Source organism: Stenella coeruleoalba, assembly GCF_951394435.1.
Source record: "Stenella coeruleoalba genome assembly, chromosome: 16".
In the NCBI taxonomy this organism is placed as follows: Eukaryota; Metazoa; Chordata; class Mammalia; order Artiodactyla; family Delphinidae; genus Stenella; species Stenella coeruleoalba.
In genome coordinates, this window is record NC_137162.1 from 22,370,440 (window position 1) to 22,386,868 (window position 16,429).

At 41.2% G+C, this 16,429-nt stretch overlaps 1 protein-coding gene across 5 annotated transcripts in view; it reads left to right on the plus strand.

Moving 5' to 3' along the window:
• The window catches only part of SORCS1 (sortilin related VPS10 domain containing receptor 1), a 552,802-nt gene that overhangs the window by 483,098 nt on the left and 53,275 nt on the right, over positions 1 to 16,429 (plus strand). For all 5 annotated transcript variants that reach the window (XM_079901008.1, XM_079901005.1, XM_079901009.1 and 2 more), the window contains one exon: positions 11,463 to 11,649. In XM_079901008.1, coding sequence (XP_079757134.1) covers positions 11,463 to 11,649 — 187 coding nt within the window. The remainder of the gene's footprint in view (positions 1 to 11,462; positions 11,650 to 16,429) is intronic.

Genomic DNA, 16,429 nt, shown 5'->3' on the forward strand with positions numbered 1-16,429 from the left:
GGAACATACATATCAATAACTACCTTAAATGTAAATGGATTAAATGCTCCAACCAAAAGACATAGACTGGCTGAATGGATACAAAAACAAAGCCCATATATATGCTGTCTACAGCAGACCCACTTCAGGCCTAGGGACACATACAGACTGAAAGTGAGGGGATGGAAAAGATATTCTATGCCAATGGAAGTCAAAAAAAGCTGCAGTAGCAATTCTCATATGAGACAAAATAGACTTTAAAATAAAGACTATTACAAGAGACAAAGAAGGACACTACATAATGATCAAGGGAACAATCCAAGAAGAAGATATAATAATTGTAAATATTTATGCATCCAACATAGGAGCACCTCAATACATACGGCAACTGCTAGAAGCCATAAAGGGGAAATCGACAGTAACACAATCATAGTAGAGGACTTTAACAACCCACTTTCACCAATGGACAGATCGTCTGAAATGAAAATAAATAAGGAAACACAAGCTTTAAATCATACATTAAACAAGACGGACTTAATTGATATTTATAGGACATTCCATCCAAAAACAACAGAATACACTTTCTTCACAAGTGCTCATGGAACATTCTCCAAGATAGATCATATCTCAGGTCACAACTCAAGCCTTGGTAAATTTAAGAAAATTGAAATTGCATCAAGTATCTTTTCCAACCACAACACTATGAGACTAGATATCACTTACAGGAAAAAAATCTATAAAAAATACAAACACATGGAGGCTAAACAATACACTACTAAATGACCAAGAGATCACTGAAGAAATCAAAGAGGAAATAAAAAATACCGAGAAACAAATGACAATGAAAACACAACGACCCAAAACCTATGGGATGCAGCAAAAGCAGTTCTACGAGGGAAGTTTGCAGCAGTACAATCCTACCTCAAGAAACATCTCTAAAAAACAACCTAACCTTACACCTAAAGCAATTAGAGAAAGAAGAACAAAAAAACCCCAAAGTTAGCAGAAGGAAAGAAATCATAAAGATCAGATCAGAAATAAATGAAAAAGAAATGAAAGAAACAACAGCAAAGATCAATAAAACTAAAAGCGGGTTCTTGAGAAGATAAACAAGATAGATAAACCATTAGCCAGACTCATCAAGAAAAAAAGGGGGAAGACTCAATAGAATTAGAAATGAAAAAGGAGAAGTAACAACTGACACTGCAGAAATACAAAGGATCATGAGAGATTACTACAGGCAACTATATGCCAATAAAATGGACAACCTGGAAGAAATGGACAAATTCTAGGTAAAGCACAACCTTCCGAGACTGAACCAGGAAGAAATAGAAAATATAAACAGACCAATCACAAGCACTGAAATTGAGACTGTGATTAAAAATCTTCCAACAGACAAAAGCCCAGGACCAGATGGCTTCACAGGTGAATTCTATCGAACTTTTAGAGAAGAGCTAACACCTATCCTTCTCAAACTCTTCCAAAATATAGCAGAGGGAGGAACACTCCCAAACTCATTCTACAAGGCCACCATCACCCTGATACCAAAACCAGACAAAGATGTCACAAAGAAAGAAAACTACAGACCAATATCAGTAATGAACATAGGTGCAAAAATCCTCAACAGAACACTAGCAAACAGAACCTAACAGTGCATTAAAAGGATCATACACCATGATCAAGTGGGATTTATGCCAGGACTGCAAGGATTCTTCAGTATATGCAAATCAATCAATGTGATACACCATATCAACAAACTGAAGGAGAAAAAACATATGATCATCTCAATAGATGCAGAAAAAGCTTTTGACAAAATTCAACACCCATTTATGATAAAAACCCTGTAGAAAGTAGGCATACAGGGAACTTACCTGAACATAATAAAGGCCATATATGACAAACCCACAGCCAATATCGTTCTCAATCGTGAAAAACTGAAACCATTTCCTCTAAGATCAGGAACAAGACAAGGTTGTCCACAGTCACCACTATTATTGGAAGTTTTAGCCACAGCAGTCAGAGAAGAAAAAGAAATAAAAGGAATCCAAATCAGAAAAGAAGAAGTAAAGCTGTCACTGTTTGAAGATGACATGATACTATACATAGAGAATCCTAAAGATGTTACTGGAAAACTACTAGAGCTAATCAATGAATTTGGTAAAGTAGCAGGATACAAAATTAATGCACAGAAATCTCTTGCATCCCTATACATTAATGATGAAAAATCTGAAAGAGAAATTAAGGAAACACCCCCATTTACCACTGCAACAAAAAGAATAAAATACCTAGGAATAAGCCTACCTAGGAGACAAAAGACCTGTATGCAGAAAACTATAAGACACTGATGAAAGAAATTAAAGATGATACAAACAGATAGAGATACGATGTTCTTGGATTAGAAGAATCAACATTGTGAAAATGACTATACTTCCCAAAGCAATCTACAGATTCAGTGCAGTCCCTATCAAACTATCAATGGCATTTTTCACAGAACTAGAACAAAAAATTTTTACAATTTGTATGGAAACACAAAAGACCCCGAGTAGCCAAAGCAATCTTGAGAAAGAAAAACAGAGCTGGAGGAATCAGGCTCCCTGACTTCGGACTGTACTACAAAGCTACAGTAATCAAGACAGTACGGTACTGGCACAAAAACAGAAATATAGATCAATGGAACAGGATACAAAGCTCAGAGATAAATCCACACACATATGGTCATCTTAATTTGATAAATGAGGCAAGAATATACAATGGAGAAAAGACAGCCTCTTCAATAAGTGGTGCTGGGAAAACTAGACAGCTACATGTAAAACAATGAAGTTAGAACATTCCCTAACACCATACACAAAAATAAACTCAAAATGGATTAAAGACCTAAATGTAAGGCCAGGCGCTATAAAACTCTTAGGGGAAAACACAGGCAGGACAGTCTATGACATAAATCACAGCAAGATCCTTTTTGACCCATCTCCTAGAGAAATGGAAATTTAAAATAAATAAACAAATGAGACCTAATGTAACTTAAAAGCTTTTGCACAGCAAAGGAAACCATAAGCAAGACGAAAAGACAGCCCTCACAATGGGAGAAAATATTTGCAAATGAAGCAGCTGACAAAGGATTAATCTCCAAAATTTGTAAGCAACTCATGCAGCTCAATATCAAGAAAACAAACAACCCAATCCAAAAATGGGCAGAAGACCTAAATAGACATTTCCCCAAAGAAGATATACAGATTGCCAACAAACACATGAAAGAATACTCAACATCATTAATCATTAGAGAAATGCAAGTCAAAACTACAAAGAGATATCATCTCACACCAGTCAGAATGGCCATCATCAAAAAATCTAGAAACAATAAATGCTGGAGAGGGTGTGGAGAAAAGGGAACACTCTTGCACTGTTGGTGGGAATGTAAATTGATACAGCCATTATGGAGAACAGTATGGAGGTTCCTTAAAAAACTACAAATAGAACTACCATATGACCCAGCAATCCCACTACTGGGCATATACCCTGAGAAAACCATAATTCAAAAAGAGACATGTACCACAGTGTTCACTGCAGCTCTATTTACAATAGCCAGGATATGGAAGCAACCTAAGTGTCCATCGAGAGATGAATGGATAAAGAAGATGTGGCACATATATACAATGGAATATTACTCAGCCATAAAAAGAAACGAAATTGTGTTATTTATAGTGAGGTGGATGGACCTAGAGACTGTCATACAGAGTGAAGTAAGTCAGAAAGAGGAAAACAAATACCGTATGCTAACACATATATATGGAATCTAAAAAGCAAAAAATAAAAAAAAAATGGTTCTGAAGAACCTAGGGGCAGGAAAGGAATAAAGACACAGATGTAGAGAATGGACTTGAGGACACGGGGAGGGGTAAAGGTAAACTGAGATGAAGTGAGAGAGTGATACGGACATATATACACTACCAAATGTAAAATATCTAGTCCGAAGCAGTCACATACCACAGGGCAATCAGACTGGTGCTTTGTGACCACCTAGAGGGGTGGGATAGGGAGGGTGGGAAGGAAACGCAAGAGGGAGGATATATGGGGATACATGTATATGTATAGCTGATTCACTTTGTTATAAAGCAGAAACTAACACACCATTGTAAAGCAATTATACTCCAATAAAGATGTTAAAAAAATAAAAAGCTATATATAACAAAAATAAAAAATTTTAGAAAAGATTCAATGAGAAACCATAGAGAGAAATGCTGTTATGATTTCTGGGGCAGAAAACTTTTGAGAAATGTTCTCTTTCTTTTTCCTTAGTGACCATCAGGGGTTGTTCTAGAACAATCTTAGCACAATTCACGTAATAAGTCACATGCCAGAGGTCGGTCTTATTGAATAAGCACAAGGGGGATAGTGCTTCTTTCCATGAACTCCTTTCCACCTGCTGACAAAATCTCTTCTTTTGGAGGCCAGAGCAATATTATACCGTAGTTATCTCCTTTTTTGTTTCTTCTTGAGACTCAGCCATAAAAAACCTTGCCAGTCTAAGTCTAAAGTTCCTAACCTGAGTTGCATACCCTGGAATAGGACATGCAAGGCAAAGGTGGATTATTTTTTGTTTTTCTAATTTATTTTATTGAAGTATAGTTGATTTATAGTTACGTTAATTTCTGATGTACAGCAAAATGATTCAGTTATACATGTATATACATTCTTTTTCATATTCTCTTTCATTATGGTTTATCACAGGATGTTAAATATAGTTCCCCGTACTATACAGTAGGACCTTATTGTTTATCCATTCAATATAATAGCTTGCATCTGCTATTCCCAAACTCCCCCAGCCCCCACCCCCTTGGCAACCGTAAGTCTGTTCTCTATGTCTGTGAGTCTGTTTCTGTTTCATAGATAAGTTCATCTGTGTCATATTTTAGATTCTACATATAACTGACATATGGTATTTATCTTTCTCTTTCTGACTTACTTCACTTAGTATGATAATCTCTAGGTCCATCCATGTGGCTGCAAATGGTATTATTTCGTTCTTTTTTATGGCTGAGTAGTATTCCATTGTATATATGTACCACATCTTCTTTATCGATTCCTCTGTTGATGGACATTTAAGTTGTTTCCATGTCTTGGCTATTGTGAATAGTGCTGCTCTGAACGTAGGGGTGCATGTGTCTTGAATTATAGCTTTGTCCACATATATGCCCAGGAGTAGGATTGCTGCATCATATGGCAGCTCTATTTTAGTTTGTTGAACCTCTATACTGTTTTCCATAGTGGCTGCACCGATTTACCTTCCCAAAATGTGGATTATTTTGATTTCACACTCCCCATCCTGCCCAGGTGCCTTTAGCCATAAGAAGAAAGACTGAAATGTCTGATTTTTGTTTCTGGCATTTAATGCCCCTAGTGATACCTTTGTTCAAATACTGGGGTCAGAAAACATTAAAATAATAATAGAAATCCAAGACCAAAGTCGGCTGTATCTCATGATCAATCTAACCAATGTCTGTGTTACCTCCTGGTTATTTCCTATATACTTAATATTTAAATGTTTATAGTAACAGTAGGGATAAAGTGTTGTGTTTTGTGATGTTTCTTATGTTATCCCCTACTCCACCGCTTCTTTTAAATTTGGTGAAATCTTTATTGCCCCTCCTTTACTCCTCTCTTTTAACCCTGCTGATCTTCCTCTGCCCCTCACTTCACTTCACCCCTGGGGTAATCAGTGTTAACAGGCTGGGTTGTTTTAACCAGCACATTTATACTCATGCAAACACATACAGACTTACAGTACTTGTGTTATTTTATGCATTTAAAACTAGGTTATACTATAGGTGTTTCACTTCAATGTAGTTTTTGCTGCATAAACTGTAAGGCACCTTCCAGGAGTGAATTTCAGTAAAACCTGAGTCAGGCCCACCCTTGAGCTTTGCAAGGACCAGCCTCTGACAAACGAGTCCAGTTTCTATCTGCATTGGGTCCCTAATGCCTTCAGGTGGGTCTTGGAGTCTCATTTCTGGACTGAGGCTGTCAGTGTTGAGTTACTGTAGCATTTGTTTCCCCATTTTTCTCTGAAGCCCTGTTACAGGACCTGATAGGTTAGGTTCACACACCTTTCATTTCTCAGGCTACATTTCTTGGCTTCATTGTGGCCATTTGATATATTTGTTTCTCTATTACAGAAGCCAGTGCTGCCCTTGGAGAATCCCTATGTAGATTTCACGCGGCTTTTGTGCCTTTCTTGGGCACTTCTTCTGAGCTAGTACTCTCGGTTCTGTGTCTATATTAGGGCATGTGGCTAAATGGCATTAGGTCTAAAGAATTGTATGCGACAGTCTAGATATTTCCCAGCGTAGGTTGTGTTTCGGGAATGACTTGTCATTAGGTTGAAGTACCTCTAGATACACAAGATTTTCCTGATTACTGAGTATGAGTGCCTATCATTTCCCATATTCTCTAACTTATGTATGGCTTGAACATGACACTGCTTCACCAGAGGGAAGACATTAGGGTAGTGTATGGAGTTCACAACAACCCATCTTTCCACTTACAAGCAAAAATATTGTCAGGGGCGGGGAAACGGTCAAAGCCAGGAATAGAGTCTAAACAAGAAAAGAAAGTGAGGCTTGCCTTTGTTATCACCTTTCTCTCACTCTAAAAGGCATTGCAAGTGAATTCCAATGAAAGGAACTCAACAAGGACTGAGCTGCAAGGATAAAGCGAAACCACAAATCATCTTAGACTGTTTTTAAGCCTCTCACCCGCTATGGGACTTTTGGCATCTTGTTTAACCTGTTTGTGCTCCAGTTCTCCTGGTATAGCAAATAGAAATAACATCTTCCCTTGGGGTCTCCCAAAGGTCCTAACAGCCAGATGAGATAATATATAAGAAAGCACTTTAATGAACAAGCATGGTAGAAATGCACAATATTCAAAATTTATTTTTTCTTTCTTAAATTTTCAAAATGTATTGAACAGAAAAGAATCATCTGCAAGCACTGTGTTAGGTACTGAAGATGCAGGCCTTAAGGGTACATCTCAGCCCTGTATACAAACTACCTTCATATTATCCAGCAACTCGTTTTCCTAGAGAACTGACCTTGACCGAGTGTGTCGTGGAACTTTTGTGATTGTGCACCAGCCACTAACAGTGAGTTTAGTTCTTCCATTCCTGGCTCTATTCATACATCCTTAGCACTTAGAATCCTAAAGCATCCTGGGAAAACTTTCACCATTGTGCCAAGGTGGAATAGGAATGCCATCAGCTTGTGTTGTACTGTATTCATCTTTAGATGAGTTCGGTCACAAGAAAACCTAACGTTCGACAGTCTGAACCAGTGGCCCTCAACCTTTGGTGCAGCCCAGCATCAGCTGTGGACCTTCTTCAGGCCACAGCAGGACCAAGCATCCTCCCCAGAGGTCCCGAACCAGGAGGTGGGTCTTGGATGATAACTGGACATCAGCTTTTTTTTTTCTTTTAGTTTCTATAAGAGATTTTGATATCAAAGGCTGAGATTCATTGATTTCAAAACCAATAAACTATGGGAATTAATTTAGCAGGAAGGTGAATGTAATTTCCTGTTGCAACTCATATATCAATCTACCTATCATCTATCCTGAACTATCGCCTAATTGGCTTCCCAGAATATTTGGGCCTCCTTCCAGTGCATCCTCCATATTGTAGCCAGAGTGATCTTTTTGAATTAAAAATATTATCATGCCATCTTCCCCCACACCCCTGCTTCAAACACCGATGTCTTCCCATTGCTCTTGGGAGAAAGATCGAAGTCAGAAACTTGGCCGCCAAATCCTAAAATGTCATCGTCTCCCCTCCAGTCTAATTTCACATGTTCCTACTGTGCCTGTATTGTTAGCTTCCTTTAACTGTATCACCCCCTTCTGCCACAGGGCCCTTGCACGCCTGGTTCCTGTTGTCCTCATTGCCTGAACTCCTCACCTCCATCTCTTTTGCTCATGTCCTTTGTTTGGTTAAATTCTTTCCTTCAGGCCTTCTCAGCTCAGATATCACGTCTTCCTGAAGCCTTTCTTTCTTTTTTTTTTTTTTAAATTTGTTTTATTTATTTATTTTTGGCTGCGTTGGGTCTTCGTTGCTGTGTGCAGGCTTTCTCTAGTTGCGGCAAGCTACTCTTCATTGCAGTGCACGGGCTTCTCACTGTGGTGGCTTCTCTTGTTGCAGAGCATGGTCTCTAGGTGCACCGGCTCAGTAGTTGTGGCTCACGGCCACAGCAGTTGTGGTGCACGGGCTTAGTTGCTCCGTCGCATGTGGGATCTTCCCGGACTAGGGCTTGAACCCATCCGTGCCCCCTGCATTGGCAGGTGGATTCTTAACCACTGCACCACCAGGGAAGCCCCTGGAAGCCTTTCTTGAAGTTCTCAATCGGGTTAGATTTTCAGCTCTCTACTTCTCCCTGCTGTGCAAGCTTACAACGCCATGGACCTCTGACATCATCCCCTAGAATAGATTTTTATTTATTTTTGTGATTATTAAAGTCCATCTGTCTCACCAGTAGTTTTTTTGCTCAAGAAAGCCCAGACCACATCTGTTTTGTTTGGTTGGTTATAATTTACTGAACAGCATTTTCTCCATTTAGTACCTGACAGAAGATAGACACCTAATAAATATCTGTCATTGGTTGAATTAATGAATGACCAGAAGAAAGAAAGAATGACCCCATTAAAGCAGGGCACGCATACCTAATCAAATGGTGACCTAGGACTTAGGAATTCTTCCCTTTGTCCTGTTTCTTATTCTGTAAAAGAGTTGGTATCCCTGCCTGAGATGGTAATTGCAGCCCAAGGAAGTCAGAGGTTGATGTAGGTGAGCCCCAAAGTGATGCAGCTACAACTGTGTTAGGTTTTTCAAGCACCTGAGAGCCCCTGATGGCAAAGGCACGAGATCCAGTGTGTTCCACTTGAGTGGGCAAAGCTGCAACAAGCAGGGGTGAATCTGCCGCCTTCAGCTGTCAGATACTTGGCCCCTGGTGCTCTCTTCTCCTGTGCAGAACACCAAGCCCAGAGGCCTGCGCCCACATCAGGAGGCCTTGGGGATCTCACATTTGATTGGGGGATTCCATGCCTTCACCCACTGGGGTGCTCAGATGTGTGGTAAACCTAATATACATATATCTGTATATCTATATCTCCATCCCTGTACCTGAGCTAATATTCTAAAAGCCTGGCTCCTCCACTCTATTGGCAGCCCTACTGATGCACTAGTCCAAATGCCGTGAGGCTCCCTCCTTTCACCTGTGATGTACACAGAGAACATTGTCCACCGTGGAGAATTAGGAATGCTATCAGGCCAACAGACAGTGGACATCCAGACAGAACTTGGGAGGAGTTTCAAGTAACTGACAAGAGGTCTAAGTCCAGGGCCACACAAGGAGAGTGGTGAATACCAGACAGAAAGAGCAACGCAAGGTAGACTCAAGCAGTGGCAGCCAAAGCTGTACTTTCCCCAGTCACGGGGGTAGTAGCTGCCCTCTCTCTGTGGAGGCCGGAGTAGAATCAGCTGAGAGGCTAATCTCCCTTCTTTCTTCTTGCAAAGGGTGACCCTACCTGATGTCCACTCTGTCTCCACAAAGAACCCTATACCTCTCTTTCCCTCTCTGTCTGTCTCTCAACCTGTTTCTCAGAAACTATGGTGCTTTTTTCATTCCATAGATAACCTGGTTGAGCCTAGCTACTCCTGGTATTTCCCTGAGACACTTGTCCCAAATAACGTGAATAGATTTTAAGATGGGTTCTTCCTCCATGCCCAAACCCAGGATTCTCTGGCAGCAACTCTGTTGAAAATACAGAAAACATGGCGGGAAACTGACCAAAAACAGAAGGAGAAATTGATCAGTCCAGTTTGGTTGTCCAGATAAAGGACAAGTCAGCAAGAATGGCTGACACGTATATTTACTAGTAAAGGGAATTCAAGTAATTGCACAATGTCAGGGCTTGTGGATGTTTGTTTCAGAATTTTGAATGGAGTTTCTTTTTCCCACCGTAGGGGAGAATTTTTGCCCAAGTCCTTACTGAAGGTTAGCTGCTGTGTACCCCCTCACACAATGCTTGGCTGGGCACAGATCAGAAGAGTAGGTCACATAGATTCATAAGATTTGAATTGCTTTTCCTTTCCCTATGAATTAATCTTTTAAATGTCAGCATTTTGAACTTGCCCTTTTCACAAAATATGATACCATATGAACCTTACTTAATTGAAAATACATTTCTATTTCAAAGGTTTTTTTGTTTTCTTTCCCACGCCCAAAATGGGAAAAGCTAACAAAACAAGCAAAGAAACTTGTTAAAGGATGGGCTGTCTGTGAGGGATGCTGGGTTTTGTCAGTTTTTCTAAGAAACTTTATTCCTTAAGAATCTCAACTAATTCCACAGGCTATTTTTTTTTTTTTACAGGTTTGGGATTTTATAAAGCAGACTTTATCTTCTCCTGCTCACTAGTGGGAAATTTAGAATCATATGATTCCAGTCAAGCTTTAAAAGGGATATAGCAAGTCCTTTACAGCTGCATTGTTTTTACAGTCATTCATTTTGGTATCGAATTTTACTGATTACTCACATGTCTTCTATAACAACCTTTGAGTTAAGATGGTAAGATATTAATATGCCCATTTCACAGATTAGGTAACTGAGACCAAAGGAGACTGAATGACTTGCATGAAGTTATCCAGCCGGTTAATGGGACAACAGGATTAGAGCTGGGAGGAGCTGTCAATGCTTTACCCACCTATAATGAATGAAACCCAAGTCCAGAGCGATGAGTTCAAATCCCAAGACTGCTGCTAACTAGCTGTGGTAACCCTGAGCAAATGGTTAAAACTTTCTTCACTTCAGCTTCCTCATCTGTAAAATGAACAAACATTGCCCACTTTTCTCTAGACTGAGATTCTGTGAAGAAGAAAATGAGACCATTTTGATAGTACAAAATGCTGAAATGTAAACAAAATAACCATCATTGTCTTAAACAATAATAGGGCTGAGTCCAATGTCATATCATGTGTAAGGCAAGGTGTCTCCTGTCCTTTCTCCAGCACAGTTAGGGAACCAGATATAGAGAAGGGGATTTGGGGGTCCAGGACACATGGGAAGTGGTCCTTGATTATGTCAGGGAGGCTGAAGGTTTTAAACTGTGTGTGTAAGTCTTTTATTCATGTGGATGATCAGACTGTAAACAGAGCCTTCAGAGAAACTGAATATCAAATTGGAGCTGATAATCAAACACTTAATTTTCCAAATCTTGAAACTTTTGGGAGTTGGTGCCCTTCAGATTTGGAGAGCATCCATCTTAGTAAACTCCTGTCTGCCAAGGAATGTCACAGGGATCCTGTCACACAGACAGATGCTCCCAGCTCTAGGAGGGAACCAGGGCTGCCTTTTGAGCCCGGGGCTCAGACAAGCCCCAACCCCTGGAGAAGCAGCAGCGAAGCACCTCCGACTCCCCTTCCTCTGATGTTGTCTTTCAGGGTGACGTCCAGAGGACATTCATCCAAGTGGACTTCGGGGATGGCATCGCAGTGTCTTATGTCAACCTCAGCTCCATGGAAGATGGGATCAAACACGTCTATCACAATGTGGGCATTTTCCGAGTGACCGTGCAGGTGGACAACAGCCTGGGGTCTGACAGCGCCGTCCTGTACTTACATGTAACTTGTATGTTATTACTGTTGTTGGTTTATGACATGTTTTAGATATTGTGTCCTTTTAAAGATATAATCCAAAATTCCTTATCTAGAAGAAGCTCGCTAGTCACCTTTTAGCGGGAGGGGAAAGGAGAGTGAGAGAACCAAGTGGGGAGAAAGCAAGAAGAAACCAGGGTTTAGTTTTGAGTGACCTGGACTCTGGTTTGCTTCACATTGTTCTCTTGCACTGACTCTGCCTCTTCCAGATGCTTCTGAGAGACGATACCTGTGTCTGTGCTGGGCCTGAGCAGCTTGCTGGGCTGGTTGATTGAATATGAATTTGTTGGTGGGGGGGGGGGGGGTGTTCTTTTTTTTTCGGTCGGAAATGTTTGAGAACAATCCCCATTAGCACAAGTAATGGAATTTCTCCCCATCTGATTTTTTTTTCTCTTCCCATGTTATATCTCATTATTAATAATTCTTTTAGACTTTTGTTCCTTGTTTTAAAAAAGAATATGTTTCCTGGACTTTGTGATGATTTGGTCCTAGAAGGTGGCATAGAGGGAAAGAGGGTAAACAATGTTAAGGAAGCTACATTTAGAAATAGTTTCAAAAAGTATTAAAGCTTTTCCCCCATTGAGGAGTTCAAAGGTGTCCTAATGAGACAATGATATCTCCTAAGCTGTGTTTGGTAAAAATGTTTGCCATGAATGCCTCTTATGCTTGGTGTATGGGTGTCCCCAGACAGGCATAGGACTTGTTTAGATTGCTGGATAAATGGCTTACTTTTAAATGAAAGTTAGCCCCTTTATAGGAATGGTCACGTTCAGATTCCAAGTTCTAGGCCAGGAGTATTAAGGCTAGGCAGTATTCCATGCCTCTCACCTGACTTTTGTGCATTGAACCAAACTGAGCACAGAAAGTACCAAGTAGAATCTCTTTTGTTAAGCTGCTGTGATCCAGTGGGTGGATAAGACTATTTAGGGGTCCCCAAGAGATTGTTCCTTACTGAGGTTTCCTGCCCTGTCAGTCATTCTTGATCCTTATCTCCTGTACACTCAGGACCCAAGTGCTTCAAAGAAACACACTATGCCAACCCCACATCCCCCTTTTCAGCTAACGTTTGTTAAGCTCTTACTGTGTGCCAGGCTTTGTGCTAAACATGTTCTTTATGTATATGATCTTCCTTTTCAAAACAACCCTATGAAGTAGGCACTATTAGAAACACTACCTTACAAAGAACAGTGAGGTTCAGAAAGCTTAAATCACCCATTTGAAGTTGCAGACCTGGCAGAGCCAGGCTTCAGACTCAGGTCTCCCTGCCTCCAGAATCCCAGCACTTGGCCACTAGGTTATTCTCGGTGCCTGTGCTGGCTTGGGGTTAGAGGATCCAAGTCTCCATCAGCCCTTACTCACCTCCACATCTTTGCACATCATCCCAAAGGAATGTGAACATTTAGGTTAGAGGCAGTGTACTGGCTGTACAGCTACATGGGTTCCAGACGCATTTCCCAGGCTCTCTTCCGGCTGACTGCCGCTTTTCGGCTGTCCTAGATAGACTTCCCGGAGTTGCCTCTTACTAAAAGAGAATCCCTCCCTATATATCACTATGTACAAGGACAAAAGTGATAATATCCTAAGACTAATCCTAAAATATTTAAAAGCTACATCACAAACCTTGGTTATTAGTAACAGAAATAAATGGCAACATAAATGGCAGTACATTTGCTGAGAATGGCTGGCAGCTTATCATTCTGCACAGCTTATTCTATAAGGCGGATATCTGTTAAAGATCTACTCTCCTGAAGAATTACAGTTATTATATTCCACATCCCATATATGTGTTAAACATCCCTGGACTCTAAGCATGTGTCAATACTGATTTAAAATTCAGCAGCAGCTTTTCGTCTCCATTTCTCAGGGTTTCCCATAGAGTCATCCGTAGTTCCCCCTCCTGGTTGCCCTGTGGACTCTTCTTCACCTTACATATAATCATATCCCATGAGGGAAACTTGCGTATCCTGGTTCTCTCGTGGGCTTACTGAATCCTGGGAAGGAAAACAGCACAGAGTTTGCCCCTGCTTCAGATTAAGGGTCACTGAAGCCATGACTTCTGAAAGAAATGAGCTGCTTTGTACACTTGCAATTTTTTTCATCTCATTAGCCTGATTGAACGGCTTAAGTGATTTGACCTTGACCTCAGTAGCAGGTGATTTGTAATGGAAAGTTTTGTGTTCTGATTTTAATTTTGTCAGACTCCTCTTGGGTTAAGCGGTTGGATAAGCAGGCCTCATATCATGGGACCCCTTGCTAAGCCTGGTCTTGGGGACGAGAATTAGCTTTTTATACTAACTATATGAAAGCAGGATTATTTTTAAAGTTTTCATTAATTCACATACATATAAAGGCCTTGGCATGGGCAGTGCCAGCAGGTTCTGACATGTTTGCTAGGGCTTCTCTCCTGCAGGGCCCATCGTGCTTTACCGTGCATATGAACTTCTTTGCTTATTCTCACACCTCTACCATGATGGGCAACATTTGGCCTTCCTTTCATATGGGGAAAGCAAGGATTAGAGAAGTACTATGATTTGACACTATTTTACACTAAGAGGAAGTCATGGTAAAATCATAACTGACTTCCGTTCCCCCTGCTCTCAAAGACGGAGAGTAACATGGCAGTTTTTAGTGCCATGGTGGCAGGATAGTGAAGGGATATATGGCTTTGTAGGAAAAACAAAAACGAGCACTGGACTGAGTTGGGAGTTGTTAGGTCCAGATGCTGGCCTGAACTCCTAGGTGAGTTACTGCATGTTTCTGAAACTAGTTTTTCTCCTCCATCATGTGAGGCATGCATGTCTTGTTTCTCAAAGGTTCTATCAAGCAACTCATGCTGTGCCCTGTCAACTGGCCAAGCGTGATTTTCCATCATCACGATGCAGCCTCTGCATTTGTATTTAGTGGGTTCTGAGTAGCAACTCAGCTCAAGCTCAACTTACCAAAGCCTGCCCTCTGCCCCTCTCATCCAACCCCCCTCCCCCTACCCAGGGCTCTTCCAGAAAACCCCACGGCCTGTCTTGAACACATACTTCCTCCACTTTCCAGTTCAAAAAGGTGCTTTGATTCTAAATCAGAAGTTCTTAAATACTGGTTTGCAAAGGTCATCAGAAGCAAATGGAGATGATGTTCCTGCTGTAATGTTTCCAGGATGGGGAGGCTCTCTCGGGGCAGCTGAGTAATCTCTTGTAGCCTGACAGTTGAGAATTCCTTGAGGAATATTCACTGTGCTCTGCTAGTTTGCAAACTAATTAGACACGGGGTGCAGCCAGGGTTGCCTTCAAGTGGATGGAGCAGAGAATTTAAAGGACATGCAGATTTCTGCTCAGAAATCTGCCCTATCTCAGCCAGTCTTGCAGGAAGAAGAAAAAAAAAAAATCACTGAAGATTGTGCAAACTTGCAGAATAGGAGATGATAAAAAAGATGAGGTGGATTTTCCGATACTTCCTGAACCTCTCTTCTCAACTACCCCATTACATAGGAGCCCTTTGCAGATGTCTTTCTGTCCCCATCTTAGGGTAAGGTGATCAGTGTCTTGAAAACCTGTGTAGCTTTGTAACTATTCACACAATGATTATATTGGCCAGTGAATGTCAGACCTGGGTTTTGTAAAATGTGGTTAATGAGCCACCTGCCCCAGAATTACATGGTAAGAATACAGTGTCCTGGGCCCCTTTCCAGACCTATTGAATTAGAATTTCTGGCAGTGTGACATCATAATCTGCCTTGAACACATGAGTGTGATTCTCATGCCCACTGAAGTGTGAGGGACTCTGTTGTAGGATCTCATCTTCACACTTTGAATTTCTTTTATTTCTTCTGGTAGATTTTTTTTTAACCTTTCAGACAAACAGCAATATGGTACATGCACAATATTTAATTAGATGGTCAGAGGAGGTCTTCAGAGCAAATGCCAGAGGCAGGTCACTGATCAACATGCACAGAGACACACACAGACACACACACAGACACACACACACACACGCGCACACACACACACACACACACACACACACACACACACACACACACACACACAGTGTTCAGTCACACAAACAGCACTTGTTCCCTGCAGCCCAGGAAGACCAAGCAAGAGAAGGGGAACAATTCACACAAGTAATTTCTCCCCTTCTCTCAGCCGCCTTGTGAAGATTCATAAAGAGTAATGCAGCGCCACCTGCTGTCCGTTTTGCTCATTAAAGGCACCTGTCCGAAGAAGCAGTACCTGCAAGCTTGTTCCACTCTCATCTGAGTGCGGCCAGCCAGCTAGGGGCCTCCAGGGTCTGGAGTTTCACTTCGAAGGCTCTATTAGGGCAGATCACACCCTCTGTGCAGAAAAGCAAGGCTTGAAAGATAGGCTTTGGGGCAACAGGAACCAGGTATATTGAACACATAAAAAGTAAATGAGCCCAAGAGGACTTGGCAATCTGAAAGCGAAATTCCACACGTTTGTATGAGTGGATGGTATATATGCATGCAAGACGGAACTTATATAAACACACACGGACATTCTTCAGGGCCTAAAGTGATCTGCTGAGTGTCCTGAACAATATATATTGTCCTGAACAATATATATATATTGGCTATATATATTGGCAATATATATATATATATTGGCTTCGGCTCCTTCCCTCCATCTCTTTACTGCTGCTATTCCCTGCCATCCTGGCACCTGACAAGGCACCTCCTCCTCAAGGTCTTTGCCCCACACTCACCCTGGAGCTTGCCCAGTAGATACACGGTGCACTTCTGCCCG